We start from the raw sequence: 23,082 nt of genomic DNA, 5'->3' as shown, positions 1-23,082 counted from the left end.
GAATTACAATGTATTTCTGGTATTCCATACCTTTTCTGTATCAATCAAGAAATTTACATGTTTAATTTCCAACACTGAAAAAAATCTCTTAAAATATAAGACAGAAAAAACATTCATTAAGTATGATATACCTTTAAACTATCTGACCTATAGCAATATATCATTTTCATAAAGAAAAAATATTTGGTTTGGCATTATAAAATAGAAACTGGAAGAGATAATTTTAGGTTTATCTTACATTAAAGGTAAAGTAACTATTTATAATAAGCTAAAAATTAATAAGACATAAATTTTGTATAATATTAACCACTAAAGCACTTAGCAGTTAAGCTGTCATATATAATTTGATTGATTTATTTGACAATATAAATGAAACAATGTAATACCTATCCCCATTCTCAAGTTTCACATAGGGCCTTTATCTACACAGTCTTATAGAAGTTCCACTGAAACATGTAGTATCATCCTTACCACTTAATATACTAGCTCCATTAGGTAGGGTTTTATATACCTTGTTTATTGTTGGATTTTGAATGCCTAGAACTGATAAAAATAAAATGTACTAATAACCAAAAATGTAGTAAAAAAAATAGTATAACAAAATACTCTCTCAATTTCAGAACCTGTTGTAAGGGTGAGAGGAAAGAGGTAAAGCAATGATCCACTCATTGTTTATAAAGTGGATGCCCACAGGAAAGGAAAGAAGGCAGGCAATCTGACTTAATCCCCATGTCAACAGAAACTCCGGAAAAAAAAGTCAAATGATAATTTCTAGGAGGAAGAGACTTCAACTATTGAATGCCTTTAGCAGGATGGTGCCTGGTGAAAGCACTGCTTATATTAAATAAACCAAGAAGCTATGAGGTTGCACTCTCCAGAGAATGTCATATAAACTATACAACTATCTGAAATAAAAAACAGAAATATTTCATAATGTAAACACTTGCCTCTCAGTGTGAGGTAAACCCATTAAATCTCACTAAAGATTTCATCTATTTTGCTGGGCCATAGGTACTTGTTTTTCAAGGGAAGAAAGAACCTGTAAAGCCACCCTTGATGTTCCAGATCTCTCCCTGTTTTATTTAAGATTCTTGATTATTTGTATCCTTGAAATTATTAGTAAAGTTTGACACTGGGATAAAAATCTATGTTTTATGTGAGTCTAATTTGAGAATTTATTCATGTTAAATCGGCTTGTGGATGAAAGAAAGTGAGGATAACATATAACTTATGTAATCATAAAATCACTCAAATTGGGACATGTTTAAGACTGAGAGACATTATTATTAATAATTACACCAAGAAACAGGTACTAATTGAGACTTTCAAGGGCAAAACTGAGACACAGTCATGGTACAAATAGCCCTGGTTCCTTCATTCATTAGTGTTTTTGTTTTCCTGCAAAATACTTTAAAGTTTTGTCAATTTGGAATGTCTTGCTGAGAAAGTAGATGGGGAAATATGGCCCCTTGTAGGAGCTGCAATATTCAGTAATATATGAATTATTCTGGCTGACCTTATAATAACAATATAAAGATTAGAAAAACCATATCATGACATAATTATATGTTATATTTAATTAAACATTTAAAAATTATATAGTACTACTTATGGACAGTTTGTTTACCCACATTACATTTATCTGCATGAATATTAACATTTAAGAATGACATCTTAAAGTTGGAATTATGGTAACAGATGATAAGAATAGCATTCAAAATAATTTATATACTTTCAGAATCATTGCACATTACGTACATCTCAAAGGAATCTTTGCAGTGCCTAAGGCTTAGGAATTGCTCAAGGTATGAAGATATAAAAATATACAAAATGTATAATTGATGATATTAGAACCATTACCTACCAGGACAGACTTTTTTGGAGATTTTGGAGGCAGCATAAAAACTTAGTTATAAACTAAATTATGTGATTCTTGTTTTATAAACGAATTTAAGGACCATGAACGGGGCTTAGTGGATCCATGTGCCCCTTGAAATTATAAATAAAATAAATGTGGGTTCATATCTGCAGTTTGGGGAACAAAGAGAGGCTAATTATTTTATCACATTCTTAAATTTCCTCAGATTTGGATTCGTGAAAAAAGGAAAAAGAATATTAAGAATCACAGAAACTCTGTCTAGGGGATAGGTCCTCTTCACGATGACCTATATTATGAGACAATAATTGCTCACATTCATGCTCTGGTTAATGAAGGCATTTCTGGCATAGTAGGAGCTTGGTACCTATTAGCAGACTGTACCATTTTGAAAAATATTAACCTGTAGCCATTCATTCCAATTCTCTTTACCTTAAAAGGAGAGAGGGCTAATTGCCTAACTGCTTTTTACTAAACTCTCTCTCCCCTACTTAACAACCTATATTTTGTAAACCTTCTGATATCTAGGATTAACTTTGGGGATAACATTTTGATTATTCAAATATTCTAATTACAGTGTTCTTTTGTATATCATATATCGATCAATTTTCAAATTATAAATAAGATATTCATAACACATGATGCGATGAGCAGTGGCTGTTATATGGAACTGATAAATTATTGAACACTACCATCTGAAACTAATGATGTACTATATGTTGGCTAATTGAATTTAAATTAAAAAAAGATTCATAACACCAAAAATGTCTTTGGATCATAATTTAAAAATTCTGTTATTCAGAAGGTTGATTTCTTTCTTTCAGTGTCTTGAGTTTATTATGAATATGAAGACCACAGATTATAAAACTCTTCAAAAAATTAAATTTGACATTGTCTTCACTTCTTTATTTCCATTCACTTTGAACTTTTGCAAGCATTGTTTCTGTCTGCCACGTTGTTGAAGTTGGTCATTGTCAATTTCACAATCAACTCCCTATGTTCAAATTCGATAAATACTCTTTGTTCTTTTATTCCAAGACTTTTCAGCTAGTATTCAATTCAGTTGAATAGTCTCTTTTTATTTTAAATTAGTTTTATCAGATTAGTATATGTATATGTTTTTTAGGTCACGAAGTATTATAAAGCCTAACATTTTAAAAAATTCTCACTAATAAAGACAACAAAAATAAGACATCAATACTAAGTCTTGATCAGAAATAGTACATAGTTATTTAAAGCACAAACCTTGATTTGGCAATTCACATTTACAGAAAGAAGCTACAGTTTCTTATTAAAAATATTTGAGTTATCTTATTTGAGAGATTTTATATATATATGAAATTTATATGCATATGTATTTCATATTCATTTCACACACACACATATATATAGATACATATGTATATTCCTTACTATGTTATATTTTATCATAATTATATAATATGAAGAAATATACTCTCAAGAAAACATAAAGAAAAAATACTGTAAAGAAAATATTTTTACCAAGCTCCAGGTGGATTCTCCCTAAACCATCCATTTTGCCTCAGTGTGCCATAAATATTTTATCATTTTCAACATGTGCTATGTATGATTCAAGTAAGGCTGAGAAATAATGCTTTGTAAGTTTGCAGAATAACTGTTCACTATTATACCTCAAGTTCACATAGCTACTTAATACTTGTTGAGAAATTAATGAATAAAAGGATAAAATACATAATTAGACATATAGGGTATCAGGAGATTTTATTGTATCCTTGTTGGCTCTATAGCAAAGCATGAATGTTATGTTTAAGAGAGGGTAACAAGGAATTACTACTATCCATTTGTTTACTTGTTGCCATACAATTTACCTCTTTCAGATAAAGGTATTAATCATTTATATATTGACTCAAGATCACTGAAGAATACTCCCTGTGGGCAAAATATACTGCCAGATGTTACAGAAGACAGAGAGAAATAAACAAATAAATAAAGTCATTGTTTTTAAGGAATTCATATTTTGGCAAGAGGAAGTTTGCCCAAAACAACCATAACAAAAAGTAGAGACAAATAGAGTGTTATGGGATGCATAAGACCAAGGCATTAATTGTGATTGTTAGGGAGAACAAAAGTTTACTGGATAAAACAAATGTAATTACAGTATTGCAGATAAGTGGGTTTCAAAAGGCAAAAACAGATGCACTTAAGGTGGAGTAAAATATCACTCAATTAAAAAAAAAAATGAAAGCAGTTTTTTGTCCTGAATTGATAAAAATTCATGTGCCCCCAAAATCTTTTCAAGAACATAAATACAATTTCTGACTGCTTTTAAAATTAACCATTTTATTAAAGCAAGTATAAAGTAATTTGTTATGATTTAAATAAAAGAAATATGGGAAAATGTTATTTTTGCTCTACTTCTAATTATAATGATTTTAGATAAATAATATACTCTTCTATTTCAATAGCTTTTTAAACATGAGAAATATTAAAAATTAATGGGAAACAATAGAATTTCATATAAAATGGGTGGTTCCACAATATGTTGAATGACAAAAGGGATGACAGATTTTATTAGATTTCATATTCAGATAGCTTAATCTATTACAACCATATTCCCATGCACATAATTTAATTATTACATAGTGAAACATTTATAGTTCTCAAGAGGCATCACTATGAAACAGAAAGGACACTAGGTTTTGAATGAGGAAACAGAACCTAGAAATAGTACTAGCTCTGACACTTTGGATCATGTGACCTTGGATAAACTCCGTTTAAACGGATAAATTAAATCCGTTAAATGGATAAATTCCGTTTCCTCATGGAAAAAAAAATTTAATTGTTACAATGTGACATCATCTAGCACTGGTATGGCTAAGACATTTTAATTTTCACAATACATTGGTTGTGGTTGCAAAAAACACTCCATTGAGAGGGAAGTATGATTTATGAATGTTTTGTAAGGGTTCAGTCATCCCTTGCTTTGGAATAGGTATCCCAAAACTCTCTACTTCCTCCTCTTGTTCCTACTTTTCCTTCCTTCTACATATTTAATAAAAAATATGGCTCAATTTAAAGTCAGCTCAATTTAAAATATTAATATAGACTTTAGATTAAACAGGAAGCTTTAAATAACACATTTTTGCTTTCTCTTTGAACCCCAGTACAATGAGAAATAAAACATGGGTGACACCAAAAATTATTTGGAAGCTAGTAGCACATTGATGAAGGGTAACTGACAACTAACCACTATGAAGTTGAATTAAAGAATAAATAAATAAATAAAAGAATAAAGCTGATTCACAATGCAGAACACTAAAAAAAGGTAGGAAATTTGAAACGTGGTTTAAAAAATCGTTTGAAAGGCATAATTAGATCAACTGACTCTTTGACAACTACACACAAACCAGGTGACTCTTTCATCCATTTGCCCTTAAAGTAGACTAAAGATTCACTCTTTGGAGAAGTTAAACTAGAAAAATTATAGACTTGAGGGCACCAGGTACAGCTAAAGATGGGGGATGACTGAAAACTGGAAGATGAAATGAAAGTCCTCATACCAAGTTGAGAACAACAGCAGTCACTCTTGTATTATAGGTAAAATATTGGAAGAGTCTTCTGAAGAAACCCCATATTATAGGTTCCTGAATAAAGAGCCTAGACACCACTTAATTATCCTACATTAACACCTACAAGTCAATAAAATCAAACCACATATATGAACAGTTTCCAAGCAGCATTTCAGAACCTTAATCTTAAGTGAATGAACAAGCAACGATTAGCAGCATTTTCACAAAAGCTATAAGAAGAAAAGTAACTTGGAGAAAAACCATCCACACACACACACACACACACACATACAAAAATACACGGTATTAATATCCTTTAAGTTGCAGAGAAGATATTGTATCTATGAACCCAACACAGCAGTATATTTAAAAAATTGATTATAAAATTTAAAAATATAAGTAGAGGATAAAATGAGTAAATACCCCAGAAAAGAGAACAAATATAAAAAGAGGTGGGGGAAATAAGAGATAAAAAGTAAGAAAGTTAGAGGATCAGTCCAAGAGGTCCACCTGAATAACAGGAGTCATAGAAAGAGAATACACAATGGAGAAAATGATGAAATAAATAAAAGAATAATGTGTCAGCAAAATAGCAGACTAGGAAGTCTCATATTCTTATTCTCCCTCAGAAACATCAAATAAATAACTACAGAATGACTAACATAACTTCAAATGAGCTCTAGAAATGAATCAAAGATTTACAATAACTAGGTAAACCCCAACCAAGGAAAAGTCATGTTTTCAAAACAGTAAGACATTTGTGACATTCTTACTTGCCCTTTCCTCCCCTCTCCCCAGTGTGATGTATCACAGTCAGGAAGAAGCAGCCCACTTTTCATTTTTCTCCCTTAGGATGGAAAGAGCAGAATAAAACTTGTTTGGAATGTTCTAGCCTGTGTCTGGACTGCCTAGAGGACTGGTTTGTTTCTCACCTGACTCAAATCCTCAGGAGAGGAATGGCAATATAGGTACCAGGCTGAAATCTACTGAAGGCAATAATGATACATAAAACTGCAGGGGAATTGAAGATCCACAGAGTCCTAGGAGAAAATAGTTGAAAGTAGAGAAATGCAAAACAAAATTTATGTCCCGAAAATGAATCCAGGGAGAGACTTTGAGAAATTAGGACATTTAAAGGAACCTGGGGAAAATCAAAACAAAGGAAACCCATACACACACTGACTGAGACAGTATGCCTGCCCAGAAAAGACCTTTGAAGATCTTAAGCCTTTACCCTGAGTTGATCTCAAGGCTTAGGGGTTTGCTAAATAGTGAAAGTCTTCCATGAGGTCAGCAAATATTGAAAGAAGTAGCTATTTTACAAATGCCCAATTTTCAACAATCAGAAAACAGGGGAAAAATAGGGAAACAAGGTGCATTTAAAGAAACAAAATAAATCCACAGTAACTGTCCCTGAACACACATATCAGAATTACTAGATAAAATTTTTACTTATTACTTATAAATTTTATTTTAATTCCAGTAGAGTTAACATACAGTGTTATATTAGTTTCAGGTGTACAATATAGGGATTCAACAATTTTATACATTACTTAGAGCTCATCAAAATAAGTACTCTTTTTTTAAAACGATTTACTTACTTATTTTAGAGAGAGACAGAGAGAAGGGGGGAGGGGCAGAAGGGGAGAATTATATTTAATATTAATATTAATATTTAAGCAGACTCCATACTGAGCACTGAGCCCGATGCAGGACTCTCTCTCACAACTCTAAGATCAAGATCTGAGCTGAAACTAAATGTTGGATACTTTAATCAACTCTGCTACCCAGGTGTCCCAAAATAAGTATTATTAATCCCCTTCATCTATTCCATCCATCCACCTACCCACCTCTCTGCTGCTAACCATCAGTTTGTTCTCTATAGATAAGAGTTTGTTTTTTTGGTTTCTCTCTCTTTTTAAAATTTGCTCTTGTGTTTTGTTTCTTAAATTCCACAAGTGAGTGAAATCAAATGATATATCCCTTTCTCTGACTTATTTTGCTTGACATTATTCTCTCTAGTTCCATCCATGTTATTGGAAATGGCAAGATTTCATTCTTTTTGATGGCTAAGTAATGTTCCACTGTATGTATGTGTGTATATGTACATATCTCCTTTATCCATTTTATCTATCAATGGACAATTGGGCTGCTTCCATAATTTGGTTATTGGAAATAATGCTGCAATAAATATAGGGGTACATATATTAAAATTAGTGCTTTCATATTCTTTGGGTAAATGCCCAGTAGTGGAATTATTGGATCATATGATAGTTCTATCTTTAATTTTTTGAGGAACTTCCATACTCTTTTCTACAGTGGCTGCACCAGTTTGTATTTCTACCAACAGTGCGTGAGGGTTCCTTTTTCTCCACATCCTAACTAACATTTTGTTGTTTATTGTGTTGTTGATGTTAGTCATTCTAACAGGTGTGAAGTGTTATCTCATTGTGGTTTTGATTTTCATTTCCTTGATGATTAGTGATGTTGAATATTTTTTTCATGTTAGACAAAAAAATTTAAAACAACAGTTTTAAATATGCTCAAAAAGACAAAAGAAAAACATAGGTAAATAATGAAAGGAAATAATATATAAACAAAATAAGAATATCAATAAAGAGATGGAAATTATTAAGAAAAATTAAACAGAAATTTTGGAGCAGAAAAATAAAATCACTGAATTGAGAAATTCACTAGCAGTTCAACAGTAGATGTAAAAAAAATGGAAAAATAGCAAAATTAAAGACATCTCTTGAAATAATAAAGTCTACAGAACAAAATAAAAGCAAATGAAGAAAAATGAACAGGAATAAGGAATTTATGGGATACTGCCAAATGGATCAAAATATGCATTATGGGAATACCAGAAGGCAAATAGAGTAAGGAATAGATGTTATTTGAAGAAATAATAGCAGAACCTCCCAAATTTATGGAAACACATGCATTTACAAATCAGAGAAGTTCTATAAATGTCAAGGAGGATAAGCAAAATGAGACCCATAATGGGAGACATTACCAAAAGACAAACACGTAAAAAGAATCTTAAAAGCTACAAGAGAAAAGTGATTCATTAAATACAAAGGATTTTCAATAATTAGCAGATATGTCAGCAGAAACTCTGCATGCCTAGGAGGCAGTAGGAGGATATAAAGTACTAAATTAAAACAAAAACCTATCGACTGAGAATTCTATATTTAGTATATCTCTGTGATAATTAATTTTATATGGTAACATAGTTAAACCATGGTACCCAGATATCTGGCCAAACATTATATTCTAGATGTTTCTGTAAAGTTATATTTTAGAAGAGATTAGCATTTAAGCCAAAAGACCTTGACTAGAGACAAATGAGGGCACTACACAATAAAAAGGTCAATTCACGAAGAAGATATAATAATTATAAACACACACCTACCAAGCATCAGAGGAACAAAATAAATAATACAACCATTTACAGTTTGAATCGGAAATAAACATCTCTACAATAATAGTAGGAGACTTCAATACCTCACTTTCAACATCAGATAGAACAAGAGATCAAAATAACCAGAGGACTTAAACAACATTTTAAACAAATTGGACCTAATAGACATATATAAAATACTACAAACAACAGCAGAATATATATTTTTTTCATGTGCACATAGAACATTGTCTAGGATGAAAGACTTGTACACTGAAACCTACAATATGTTGCCGAAAGAAAGTAAAGATGACACACACAAAAAAAGGAAAAACATCCTATGTTTGTGGACCGGAAGCCTTAGTATAACTAAACTACTACTCAATTTGTAGTAATCTACAAATTCAATGTACTCCTTATCAAAATCCGAATAGTATTTTAGCAGAAATAGAAAAATCCATCCTAAATTCATCTAAAATTTCAAGGGACCCCAAAGAGCTAAAACAATCCTGAAAAAAGAAGAAGAAAATTGTAGTTGTCACACCTCATCATTTTGAAACTTACTACAAAACTATAGTAATCACAACAGTGTGGTTCCGATAGAAAGACAGTCAATGGAATAGATAGAGGCTCAGAAGTAAATGCTTGTATATAGGATCAAATGATTTTCAAAATGGATAACAATATGACTCAATAGGGAAAGGACAGTCTTTTCACCAAATGATGCTTGAAGATGCCTGGGTGGCTGAGTGGGTTAGGCATATGATTCTTGGTTTTGGCTCAGGTGATGACCTCAGGATTGTGAGACTGAGCCCCGCATCTGGCTCTGCACTGGGCAAGAAGCCTGCTTAAGCTTTCTCTTTCCCTCTCCGTCTGATCCTCTGGCCCCCAGACTTGTGCCCTCTCTCTCTCTGTCTTAAAAAATAAAAAACAACAACAAAAAAGTCATGCTCAGAAAATGGAATTCCATGTGCAAAAAGGTAAAGTTGGACTCTCTTACTTTGCAATAGTATACTTTTATGGATCAAAAACTTTTGTGCATCACAGAGTACTATTAAATAAGTAAAATGGAATTTTTTTTAATTCTCCATAGAATAGGAGAATATTTGCAAATCATACATGATAAGAGATTGATATCTAGAATATGTAAAGAAATCCTGCAATTCAATAGCAACAAAAAAGCTTACGGTATACTTAGAAAACAGACAACAATTGACTTGAATAAACATTTCTACAAAGAGGGTATACACATGGCCAATAAGCACATGAAAAGGTGCTCAGCAAAACTAATCATTAAGGAAATGCAAAACAAAAGCACAATGAGATACGGCCTCACATCCATTAGGATGGTTACCATAAGAAAAAAAAGAAGGAAAAGAAGAGAAAAGAACAAGTGTAGGATGTGAAAAAATTAGAGCCTTCATACACTGTTGCTGGGAATGTAGAATGGTACATCTGCTGTAGAAAACAGTATGATGGTTCTTTAAAACATTAAAATATCATATGATCCAGCAATTCCACTTCTGGCCATATACTCAAAACAACAAAAAGCAGGTTCTCAAAGAGTTATCTGTACACCCATGTTCATAGCAACATTATTCACAATAGCTAAAATATGGAAGAAATCCAAGTGTCAATTAACAGATGAAAGGATAAGCAAAACACAGTTGACCCTTGGACAATGCAGAGATTAGGGGCACCATCCCCCCAAACAGTTGAACTCCATGGAAACTTTTGGATCATCAAAAACTTAACTACTAATAGCTTATCAAGGACCAAAAGTCTTATTGATAACATAAACAGTCAATTAACATATGTTTTGTATGTTAAATGTATTAATATAGTATATTCTTACAATAAAGTAAGCTAGAAAAAATTAAGAAAATCATAAGAAAAGATATATTTACAGTACTAATATTTATAAAAAGTAAATCTGTATAAGTGATCCTATAGAGTTCAAGCCTATACTGTTCAAAGGTTATAATGGAATATTTATTATTTAACCTTAAAAAGGAAAAAAATATGTGACATGCTTCCACATAAATCAACTTTAAAGACATTATGCTAAATAAAATAAACCAGTCACAAAAGGATAAATATCATATGATTCCACTTATATGAGATGTCTAGAGTAATCAAATTCTAGATGCAGAAGTGGAATAGTGGTTTCAGAGGTTGGGGATGGGAGAGGAATGGGAGGTAGTGTGTAATGGGCACATAGTTTCAATTGAAGAAGGAAGATGGAAAGGTTCTGCAGATGGATGGTCATGATGGTTGCACAATGTAAATATACTTAATGCACAGTTTAAAATGCTTAAGATAGTTAAGTTTCGTGTTATATATATCACCAAAAATATATGAGAGAAATACCCAGAACTGATGGATATAAATTTTCAAATTGAAAAACTATGATAAATTAAATAGAAAAATAATCTGGCCAAGCAAGCAAACAAATATTTATGAGATAAATCACTATGAAATTGCAGAACACCTGGTATAAAAAGAAAATGCTAAAAGTTTCCAGTCAGAAGGGAAAAACAATAAATAGACATTCATATACATCAGATTGAGAACTAAATGGCAATGGACTCAAAGGAAACAATGGAAGTTAGGAGACGATAAAGTAATTCTGAAAAATTTCTCAAAGCTCTACGTAATCAAATCATCAATCAAATATAGGTGTAGCATAATGACTTATGTAGGCTTTCAAGGTTTTAAAAAATGTACCTCCTATATATAATTTCTCAGTACATGAACAGAAAAGGCACTGTATTAAAATAAGAAAATAAACCAAGAAAGACCAAGATACAGAGTACTAGCATGGAGACAAAGGAATTCGCAGGATCCCAGCTTAAGAGATGTACACCAAAATGGATGATGTAAGAGTAGGTTTAGAGAGTAAGCAGTCCTGATTAACTCAGCAAATAAGCTCAAGCAGAAATATCATGGAAAAAAAAAACCAAACAAACAAACCATGTGTGGGTGCTTAGGGACGATGGTGGTTTGAATGATATGAGATTTTCAAACAAGTTTTCAAAAAAATGGTGTAAATAAGCAAACATATCCTAATATATTGTTTGGTTCAGCTGTAATATGTCATAATAATTAATATTAATAACACAACCATAATAATTAAAATAGTAAATATTAATTAACCCCCAAATAGTGATGATATAATTCTAAGGGGGGAATAGAGGAGGGGATGTGTATGTTTTATTATGGAGGATTTATAAGAAAATTAAATCTTCATCTTTTATAGTGGATATTTATAAATAATATCTAAAACTAAGAAAAGAAAGTTCAGCAGAATAAGCATGTTATTTGAAATGTAAAAGTAAAACACAGAAGAGTTAGCTAAAATTATTAAGTGATAGGTGTTGGGGTATCAGGAAGACTAAGTATAGAGGTATGATGCTTGGAACTACTATTTTTCCATCATTTCATTTTTGTTTATAACTCTAAGAGTTAAATAACTGGATATAAATAAAATTATTTTTAAATAACAATGTAGAGCTTTATAAAATATGTACTGTATATAAAACTTATAGGTAACTGATGAAATAACAAAGGCACTGACAAATAAGGAACCGGCAGAGACAGACAAAGATACACAAAGAAAACAAAAGGGGATAAAGACACCACTGAGTTTTTAAAAAGAGAAAGATGTGAATATTAAGAATTAAAAGGTCAGAGCAAGAGAGAAATGAGGATATATTCAATAGGTATAAAGTTTCAGTCATACAAGATAAAAATGTTCTAGAGATCTGCTGTGCAACATTATGACTATGGTTAAAATTATTGTATTACATGTTTAAAAAGTCTGTTAAAAGGGTAGGTCTCATGTAAGTGGTTTTATCACAAGAATTTTAAAAGGTATTAAAAATGACAATTATTTCAAATAATTTTATAAAAGTGATTATGATTCTTCTGTGAAAGGCAGAGGCAAAGAATTCCATTGGCCATACATAAAATTTTATCAAAAACTTCTGCATAAACAACAGAAAAAAAGTACACATTTGATAACCAAAATCTTATTAACATAGGATAAAATGTATTTTTATTGACAAAAAAATTATGTTCAAAGCCTGAAGGAAATTTAATATCATTTAATTGAAATTATTTATATTAATCAATCTGATACTTGACAGATTTCCTTAAAGAGGAACCATGCTGACACAGCCATACAGCAACAAAGCTATCAATTCAATATGCTGCCAACAGCTATTTCTCTTAATTGCCTAATACTGAAAATTCAGTTGATATCCATGAAACAACTTTCTGAATATTTACATTTATAAAATATTAAATGAGATATGGATATTTTATCTAGAAGTTTCAACATATATTTCATGGAATCTTATATTTGTAATTCAAAATTAACATGCCCAAATTTTTTTTAAGATTTTGTTTATTTATTCATGAGAGACACAGAGAGAGAGAGGCAGAGACACAGGCAGAGGGAGAAGCAGGCTCCACGCAGGGAGCCCAACGTGGGACTCGATCCCGGGACTCCAGGATCACGCCCTGGGCTGAAGGCGGCGCTGAACTGCTGAGCCACCCAGGCTGCCCTACATGCCCCATTTTTAATGAATTTACTCTTCATCAAAATATATTCATACATATAATTTAAAAATCCATATAACTAACCTTTTTGAATGAGATGTCTTGACTTTTTTGATTTTATACCAATATCTTGTGTTTTTAATTCATAGATAATAGAGGAAACATGTTTTCTCTGTTCTCTAGGATTTTTTAAATCAACAGGAGAATATAAACTCTGTGGAAACAAAATAAAAGCAATGACAACCATGATAACGTCTGTTCTATATGTTTTAGAATTCTCAAAGAACTCTCACATTTATTATACAGTACCACGGTTGATTTTATTTAAAAAAAATCTTTGAGATTAGGCAGATTTAGGAAAAGATGAAAAGAGCTGCACTGTGGATAATTTTGATAAATTGTCTTTCTATTAAGAGTTAATGATATATAAAAAAAAGAGTCAATGATATACTTTGGACCATGCTCGAAGGGAAAAAGGGGCTTGTCAGGAAGGTTCCATGACAAAACTAAACAAACAAGCAAGCCAAGAACCAGTGGGGAAGAGAAGCAAGATGGTGTTGCCCAGAAAGCCTGAAGAAAGATTTAGATTAAGGAACTGCAAGACGATACTATTTCACAGAATACTAAAAAAGATAGGAACATAGAAAGAAAGAGAAATGGGACCAGAATGATCACAAGTCTTAAAAATACAAGTGGATCTGATATGTATGGAAGGAATAACAAGTAGAATATTCAAAGGAGCTTCATGGAGAGTTGGGGGCACTATCAGATGTAAGCTATACAATGTCCGTAAATTGGCTGGAAATATCTGAATAATTAATACTGTGTTATCTGTCTGTGTCTTCACCACTGGTTCAAAGGATCCACCAGGCCATCAGGAACCCAGGCTCTTTGAAAATTTATCACCTCTCTCTTACCCTCCAAGGCTTCTATCCTCACGGCTTACTCGTGAGTCAAGATAGCTAGCAGAGCTCTACACACCATGTCCGTGTTTCAGTCACCGAGATGGAGGAAAAGGGGAAAATGGCAAAGGTGTACAGGCTGTGTATCTTAAGGTACGTTCCCAGAGGTCCTTCCAATAACTTCTGTTTACATCTTCATGGCTACTCACGGTGGTGAGAACGGAGAGGGTAAGCAATGCAACCTTTCTTGTAGGTACTTTTCTCCTGGAGTAAAATTTGAGGTTTCTCACCAAGAAAGAAGAAAGGGACAGATATTGGTAGGCAACCACAGTCTGCCACAGAGAAAAAAAATCAGAATTTGAGGAGGGGATATACATTTGTAATCTGAGAAATGTCCCCAGGATATTATGCTTCTTTGATGAATGCCACTGGCCTAAATTCTGAAGACTCACAAATATGTATCTTCAGATAGTATTCCTACTTTTTACATAGCACTCATTAATTACTATGAGCTATGTTTTCACCCAGGAAAATCTCACAGACATCTCATACTCCATAGAATTTAAGTCCTGTCTTTCTTCCAAATATATTATAAGTTATTTCTGGTTTTGGTAAATAGCACTGCCTTCATCCAAGAGGAGAGTCACATAAACTCTAATATATAACAGCAGATAGAATTTTGAAATAAAAAACTTATCGCCATATTTCCCCTACCTTGACCTGCCCACTTGCCCAAACCTCCTTTATCCTACAATTTAGGAGAGACACTGGTGCCCTGTGTCTCTACCCAATTCCAATACTGTACAGAACAGATATTGTTAACTTAATATCCTTGAATTTCTATCTTTTAAATTTTATGTGATTTTTTTCTAATTTATTGAAAACAATTTGTTTTTATGTAATGATTCATTGTGCAAGGATTTTTTAATGCTCATGATAGGTGGTAGGTGTTATGTGGTCCCGGAATGAATCTGTTATTATTCTTCACTAATAATCCACTAGTCAACTCTTACACATTATTTCCTTCCAGTCTTCACATTACAAAAATATTAGTTTTTGCTAGAAAGACAAATAAGCAGTTACTTCTGAGCTTATATATTCTCCTTATATTAAGATTTTCCTAAGTTTGTCAAGAATAATTATATAAACACATTATCACATATCAATGTTATATCGAAATATAACATTATTTCAAGTAATGTTGCTTCTATTTTCATTTGGGCTAATTCTTTCTATTAAACAAAGTATTACAAAAGTAATATAGACCACTGTTTTGCAATCAAACATGTAACAACCAACTCTAAATGCTTTTTCAACCTTAAATTCCTCCATCAGTCCTCTTCAATTAGTCCTCTGCATCATCATTCTTGTGTTTCTTGCTTCTATAAATTTTGCTCTATTTTTATAACTGCTGTCTTTCTGTACTAACAATGCAATTCATTGTGCATTAAAATAACCCCAAATTCTATTTCAACCATAGAAATAGACCCTTCAGGATGTAAGGATATGTTGAGCAATCTGTTTCTACTAATACAAATCCCTTTGTCTTCCCCTGAATGAATAAAAGAAATGTGCAAAATAAATGTATATCTGTCAAGTCTGAGTATTCAATCTCTAGGTCAAGTAAAATTATTAGAATCATAAAATTTAATCATAAAATATAGAATCAAAAATCATAAAATTTAAAATTTAAATCATAAAATTTAATCATAAAAATTATTAGAATCATAAAATTTAAAAATTATATGTTGAAAATTTTAATATTTTTATTCTATTTAAAAATTAAATGCATAGCTAGTTTCCTTCAAAAATACATTTTCTTTAGTTTTTCCACTTATCCTTTTCCATATACCCACATGCCATTGCTTTTCATCATTTAAAATAACTTACCCTTCCTTGGCTTTTATAAAATAATCCATGACAAAGTTTGCATATGTGACAGACAGTGAAACAAATTTAAGAAGATGAGCATCGAAAGCCCTAAGTGAACTGAGGCTTACAGGAGCTACCAAGGTAAAGAAACTGGGCTTCTCTGTGTACACAGTACAATAAGGGAAAAAAAGGATGTGCCCACTTACTATTCAAAATCAAAAATATTCAAAATCATGGAGAAGGAAAAGTTATCAGAAGACTGGGGATAATCTAACAAATACCTTGTTTTCAAAAACAGAAAGTATATTCTATTAATTGTACCTTACGTCCCGTAAGCCTAACACTGGTCCTCAAGAATTTTAGAAAATAGTTTTAAGGATGTTTGTTAGCACTTAAAAGAGGAATAATCACTAGGGAGCAGTGTGAGTTGACAAGTGAATACATTAGATATAATTTCATTTTTAAGAGGGCCAAAATTAATTCAGGTCCAAACATCCTGGATATGATAAATCTGCATTTCAGTGATATGTTCAGTGATATGTTCAGATAAATGGTTTCACAATTTTGAAAGACAACATGATTAGATGGAGATCAGAGATGAGTCATCATATGAAAAAGAGTAAGGATTAATAAAATGATACAACTTGAAGTGGGATCTCTAATGTCATAAGCAGACTTGTTCTTAGCTCTATCATGATAAGTTTCTATACTAATTATTTAATAATATAAAGGAAATGTGTATGACATTTTTAGGTGAGGTGGAAAAGAACAAAATCAGTTAACACAAGACAGAAATTTTAAATATTATCAATTGACTGGAGCAATCAATTAAACAGATGAAGTACAATAGAAATAAATATTACCTTTGGACTGTAGTTTTGTTTTCACATTATGTATTATGCAAATCAGAGCCCTTTAACTTTAAAGGAAATTATAAGCCTTTAACCAAAATAGATTGTTAACCAAGACACATTGTTATATTATCTATGTATTCCTATACCACTTATACTGTAACTGATCAAAGATTTGCTTTGTCTACACTATATATGGTCATTCTAAATAGGCTCCATTTCAAGAGTAATCTCAAACCTTTTAAGAATCACAATGAAGTCACTGGTCCTTTGGCATCTTACCACCTGGTTTCTGTTGTTTTTTTCCTCTTTCCTACATCTTTAGAAGTGCTAATCCAAATCTTAGGTTTTCCATATAATACTCAAAGGAATAACTTTAGGAATATGCTAAAACCCAAACTAAAAAAAGTTGCTCTTTTCTGTCTGAATGAAAACTTTAACTCTAGTGTTTGGCTACAACAATTTGGCACGCAATCCCTTCAACATAAGAGAGGCTAATATACAGAGATGCACGTATGGCAGGCACCACTTGAACTCTGCTTTTAAGACTAAGTGCTGGTTAAAAGAAGAAAAAAAAGACAGAGAAAGGGAAATGATTTAAAATAAAGTTTTGTGAGAAAAAATTACTTTTTAAGATATTCCCCTAGAAGCAACTGGCAGGCTTAACTGTTTTTTTTTTTTTTTTAAAAAAACTCTACTATCTTATATTTGATCCCATTCTTACTTTATCTTAACAAAGAAGACTAGAAATGATAATACTCTGGATACATGAGGAAGAGAATTCACAAAAGATGACCTGGATAAACAAATACAGGACACATAGTAGATATAGAAAGAAGTGTGACATTTCTCTTCTATACAAAAAGTAGCCATGGGAAATGAAGGTGACTGAATATTATATTTTGCTGCAAATATCCATTTAAAGAACACATGGGGAAAAAATCATAATAGAAAGGTATGCTCCCTCAGCTGAAGAATGCTTAAGGTCTGAGGTCCATTATTACCAAGATTAGAGGTGCCAATGTATAAATTACTGAAGCCCACTCTTTGTCCGCTCCATTGCTGTAGATACTTGCTTGTCAAACCCAGTAAAAAAGATGCTGCAAACTTCCATAAAGATTTTAGAATAGGGTATAATTTCAAGTTGAGAGAAGAGAGGGCTAGTTCATTAACATTAATCGGTATTAGGTAAAGTAAATAAAGGACATGAAAAATTTCATGGTATACAGATTTACGTTTCTTTAAAAATATTCCAAAAATTTATTTCCTTAATTATTATTTACATGACAATGCAATTCTATTCAAAGTCCTATTTTTCACTAATATATTGATTACACTAATAGCCAATGTATTATATAGCAATAATTAAGAATATCCATATCTGGTTCACCAAAAGACCACATTTTTAAAAGTGTATACCTCTACAAATATTATTTTGTTTATAACTTTCAAAGCATTTATTGCACTCTACCTTATATCATAGTTAATTACATTTCTCACCCCTAGAAGAAATTATTCTCTCTGAGGACTGGGTCTGTGGTTTACTTATCTCGGTATCCCTGCACCACTTTGATTGGATTCTTCAACCTCTGTTGCAGTATCAACTCACAAATAACAAAAAAGGATTGAGAAATTTGATTAGTTTATTCAACAAATATGTATTGAGTGCCAACTATATCCATGGCACCATGTTAGATATCAGTACAAAGTTATTATTTTGTGAATATTTAAATTCTAGACTTCTCAAAACATTTCATAATTTAATGAAATATTTCATAATCTAATATTCTATGTAGATGTGGAAAACATAAAAAGCAAGATAAAGACATCTGAAGTGAGAAAAACTTTGTTTCTAATTAATATGATTTGATTAAACTGAAACTGAGGATATCTACAGAGAGAGAGAGAAAGAGACAGAGAGGGAGAGAGAGAGAGAGAATTGAGATCCTTAATGCTAAATACATTCCTAATAAAAATCTGCACTTTATTAAACCTTATGTGTTAATTGATTATGATATTTTAATTAGTATATCTAATCATTTTGAAATGATATTAGCAATATAAGTTAAGACTGTTTAAGTAATCACCAGACGAGACAAGTTCATATGGTGATATAAAATTTAATGATGGACAACAAAGAGAATTTTCTAAAGGAAAAACAAACAAAAACCAAAAAACAAAACAAAACAAAAAACCCAACAACTGTTCCTTACTAGTAACACACAAGCTCAAGAGTTTATGTTTCTATGTGTATTTAACAATGCGCACATTTATCTAAAGAGAAAAAGGAAGAGATAGGGACTGCCAATATTTTACTAATGTTTATGTTGCTCTTCTTTACCCTAAACACCATAAACAAATCCACCAGTTTAGAGGGCCTGTGCTTTAAATTAGTGTTTAGAATCTGAAGAAGGGGTTATATTTATCAAACATATACATATACACATGCACCCCTCAATAAATTAACAAAGTAATATATACACAATTATGTTTCTAAGTAAAGCATATTATAATCAACTTAAATATGCTTTATACATATATATTGATAAACTATCAAATTGATTCAGTAACAATTACTTGGGTAATATTTTCTAAAACTGAGGTTTCAGCTGCCTGCAACTGGGAGTAATCTCATTTGGGACTTTAGAGCATTAGTAAATGTTCCTTCATATAAGCTTTTATTACAATACTTAGGATTAAAATGGCTGTTTCAAATGCAGTATAATTATGCTCCTTCCTCCTGAATGCTACATATGTGCTGAGGACTGCAGGGGAGAGAGAGACAGACAGACAGACAGACTCAGTAAGTGCAATCACTGATCTGGGTGGCCAGCCCCTAAGTTCCTTAGCCCCAGCACAAATCTGTCTGTCTGACTTCAGAGTATTCTGCACAGCTTCTTTAACAACCTCAGCCCTACTCTCTTATTGGAAATATTTCAGCCATGGTCCAGAGTTTACTATTTATATAAGGTCCAATATTTCTGTGGCTGAATAAAAGGATCAAAACTGTAGTCACCAAAACTTTGAAAGATACAAACAGGTTTATTCTAGGTTCATAAACTATTAGAAGAGGTATTGCCAAAATCCTTGTATTTCATTAAATAACAACTGAAATATAAAGAAATGCCTGCAGTTTACGATGAGTCCCTCCAGGCTTTACAGGCGAATATGGTCATTAAACACTGTGCTTAGATGAAATATCTCTAAAACTATCTTAAATAGACCGGAGAGCATCAGTGTGATTCAATAGTTAATATTTTCCAAGTCATGGTACCTAAATCAGTTTTAAGAAAATTGCATGTCAACTTCTAGATGACTCCTAAAACACTAATTTTTGTCCTTCAAGGCACAGACCAATATTGAAATACATTGAAATAGCTACTCTCTCTTTCCTTGAACAAATAAAAATTCATTCTAAGTAAGTGGTAAAGAATGATCATTTTATTGGTTTTGTTATGTTTTTTTTTATTAGAAAAGGGTGGACAGCTGGAAAAGTTTTGAATTATCAGTCTTTGTAAAGCAAAATTTTTATGAGGGTACATTTCACTGGATTTAAAAACAGTAATATTAGCTTTCTTGTATGAGGAAATAATTTCATGATCATTTTCATGCAAGTTTCAAACTGCTAAAATATGCTGGCTTGGATGAATTACTAAGTGCATTTCTCTTTTCAACTTTACACTTATCTTGTGTGTACAGCTGATATCCCTAGTGTCCAATGAGAGACAGGTTTTCATCCTGTTGTCCAGGGAATGATGTGCACAACTCCTTTTGACACTGATGAGAGGTGAATACATAAATCCAGCCCACTTCAGTGAAAATTGACCCATAATTTTTTTTTACCCTGAAGAAAAATACAGTGATAAAATTTAAAGATGGGAAGAAAAATAGGTAAACTCTTGAGTTATATACCATTAGTTAATGATAGTGAGCAAACATTACACATTCCCTTGAGGACAGTGAGCTCGATACCCTTTTAAGTACTCACAAATCCTAATAATCATGGCTCCCTGTGATAGCAAGAAACCTAAAAGTATGAATGATAGTTTTTTAAATATTTCAACATTTAAATATTGAAATATTTAAAATATTTCAAAAGTTAAAACTGAAAAGGAAATACATTCTTTATATATTTTCTCCTACCTCTACTCTCCATTAAGATGTTTAAGAAATGCGTAGTATGTGCATTTCCTACATATTTAGTAGTTGAGAATATACGCTATTTCCCACACAAGGACTATGTCCCAATTTCAAAAAATATAGATCTTGCATAAGACTTGAATGTTGTCTCTGAACTGATATTTTCAAGATTTATCAACACTGTTAAGATCTGGGGTAAAAAATTACCTGGCACAGTGAGTCAGATCAATTGTCCCTATACAAAGTACCCTACCTCTAACAGTATCAAAAAGAAACATGCTGTGAAAAGTTAAGGCTCTTCATTTTCATTTTCTTTAATTATCCATTAAAAATATCCATTATTTTATCTATATATTTTATTTTATTTTGTTTATATAATCAGCTTGTATTATTTCTGGAATAATGAATTTTATTATTATGACCACAGTATGGAGTAACCCCTTTATCTTCTTTATCTTTGAAAAGTATTCTAAGTTCTAGCATAACAGCACTGGCAAGAAATCGTTTTATTTACATAGTTCATAACCTAAGATCTTCTTGTGCTGTTTTATTTTTGACTTGCATCTTATTTTCATCTGTCTTCTTTCAATGATAACTTTATTTCTTTCTCCCACATAGAAAGAGCTCAATGATAAGCAGACTTCCATTAGCTACATTTTTCATAGTAGCACAGTGAAATAGTATTTAAGAAAATATATTAAAATTACTCCATGAGTTATAACTCAAAATAATATAAGTAGAGCTTTTACTTCTTTTAAATGCAACACAGCATTTTAAATCAGTTAATATTTGTTAAGTGCCTCCTATGTGCATATCACTGTGCTAGATAAAGGGTGGCAAAAACAAAATAAAATACAACTTGCCATAAAGGATTTGTTTTCTGTGTAGAGACATTACCATAAAAGTCACTTTCAAAGGAAGCAGTGTGTAAATAAATTTAAATAGAAACATACACAAGAAAAATTATAGTAATAATATTGCAGTTAAATCAGAGAATCAGTTTTTTGTGATATTGATAAAGACCAAATCTTGGTTCTGGGATATTATCAAGGACTTTTTCTTTAAAGATTTTATTTATTTATTCATGAGAGACAGACTGAGAGATGCAGAGACACAGGTAGAGGGAGAAGCAGGCTTTCCTGCAAGGAACCTGATGTTGGATTGGATCCCTGGACCCCAGGATCACGCCCTGAGCAGAAGGCAGATGCTCAACTGCTGAACCACACAGGTGTCCCAAGGACTTTTTTTTTTTTTTTTTTTTTTGATGCTGCAAGCTAAAGTGAAGACAGAGACAGTTAAAGAGGTACAATTCTGGGAATAATCTTATTCTTAAACAAACAAACAAAAAAAGAAGGATATTCTGGGAAGGAGGTTTTGGCCTTGGTGCCACGAACTTAAGGTGAATGAATGAAGGCATTTTAGTGCTTACTTTGTGTACAGACCATCTGATGGCATATTGTAGAAAGAAGGCAACGTGCTGGAATGGAGGTGAATTGGAGGGAGGACACAAAACAATGCTTTTATATATTAGTTCTATCTATAAAAAAGAGGAGACTTTGTTTTCAATAGCTAATTCATAGCAAGATCAAATATAGTTAATTTTAATACTGGAATCTCTCACAATACATAGCAATAGTTTTGTCTTGAAGAAAAATCTGCTGGTGAGATACATTCTGTTCCTGTAATCACTCCCTCCTTTGGAGCTACTAAATCCCCAACATACACACTCCCCTCTCTTTTCAATTCTAGGGCCTAAGATAAGAGACAATTAGCCTCTCTGGACCAATACTTAGAGTTCCCTATTAATTTACCTTTGCTCAAAGCCTGACACATAATTCTGGTAATTATTACATTTTTATCTCTTTCGTGAGCCCACATCACTTTATCTGCCTTTGCAATGTTCCCATTTCTAACTCAACATCTG

At 31.9% G+C, this 23,082-nt stretch overlaps 1 protein-coding gene across 5 annotated transcripts in view; it reads right to left on the bottom strand.

Annotated features, from left to right (window-relative positions):
* Positions 1-23,082, bottom strand: part of LRRIQ3 (leucine rich repeats and IQ motif containing 3) — a 176,485-nt gene that overhangs the window by 45,008 nt on the left and 108,395 nt on the right. For all 5 annotated transcript variants that reach the window (XM_026018081.2, XM_072754874.1, XM_072754873.1 and 2 more), the window contains one exon: positions 13,478-13,607. In XM_026018081.2, coding sequence (XP_025873866.1) covers positions 13,478-13,607 — 130 coding nt within the window. The remainder of the gene's footprint in view (positions 1-13,477; positions 13,608-23,082) is intronic.

The sequence above is a fragment of the Vulpes vulpes genome, chromosome 3 (assembly GCF_048418805.1).
Source record: "Vulpes vulpes isolate BD-2025 chromosome 3, VulVul3, whole genome shotgun sequence".
Lineage (NCBI taxonomy): Eukaryota > Metazoa > Chordata > Mammalia > Carnivora > Canidae > Vulpes > Vulpes vulpes.
Note: the sequence above shows the minus strand (reverse complement) of the source record. Positions and strands in the feature narration are given on the sequence as shown.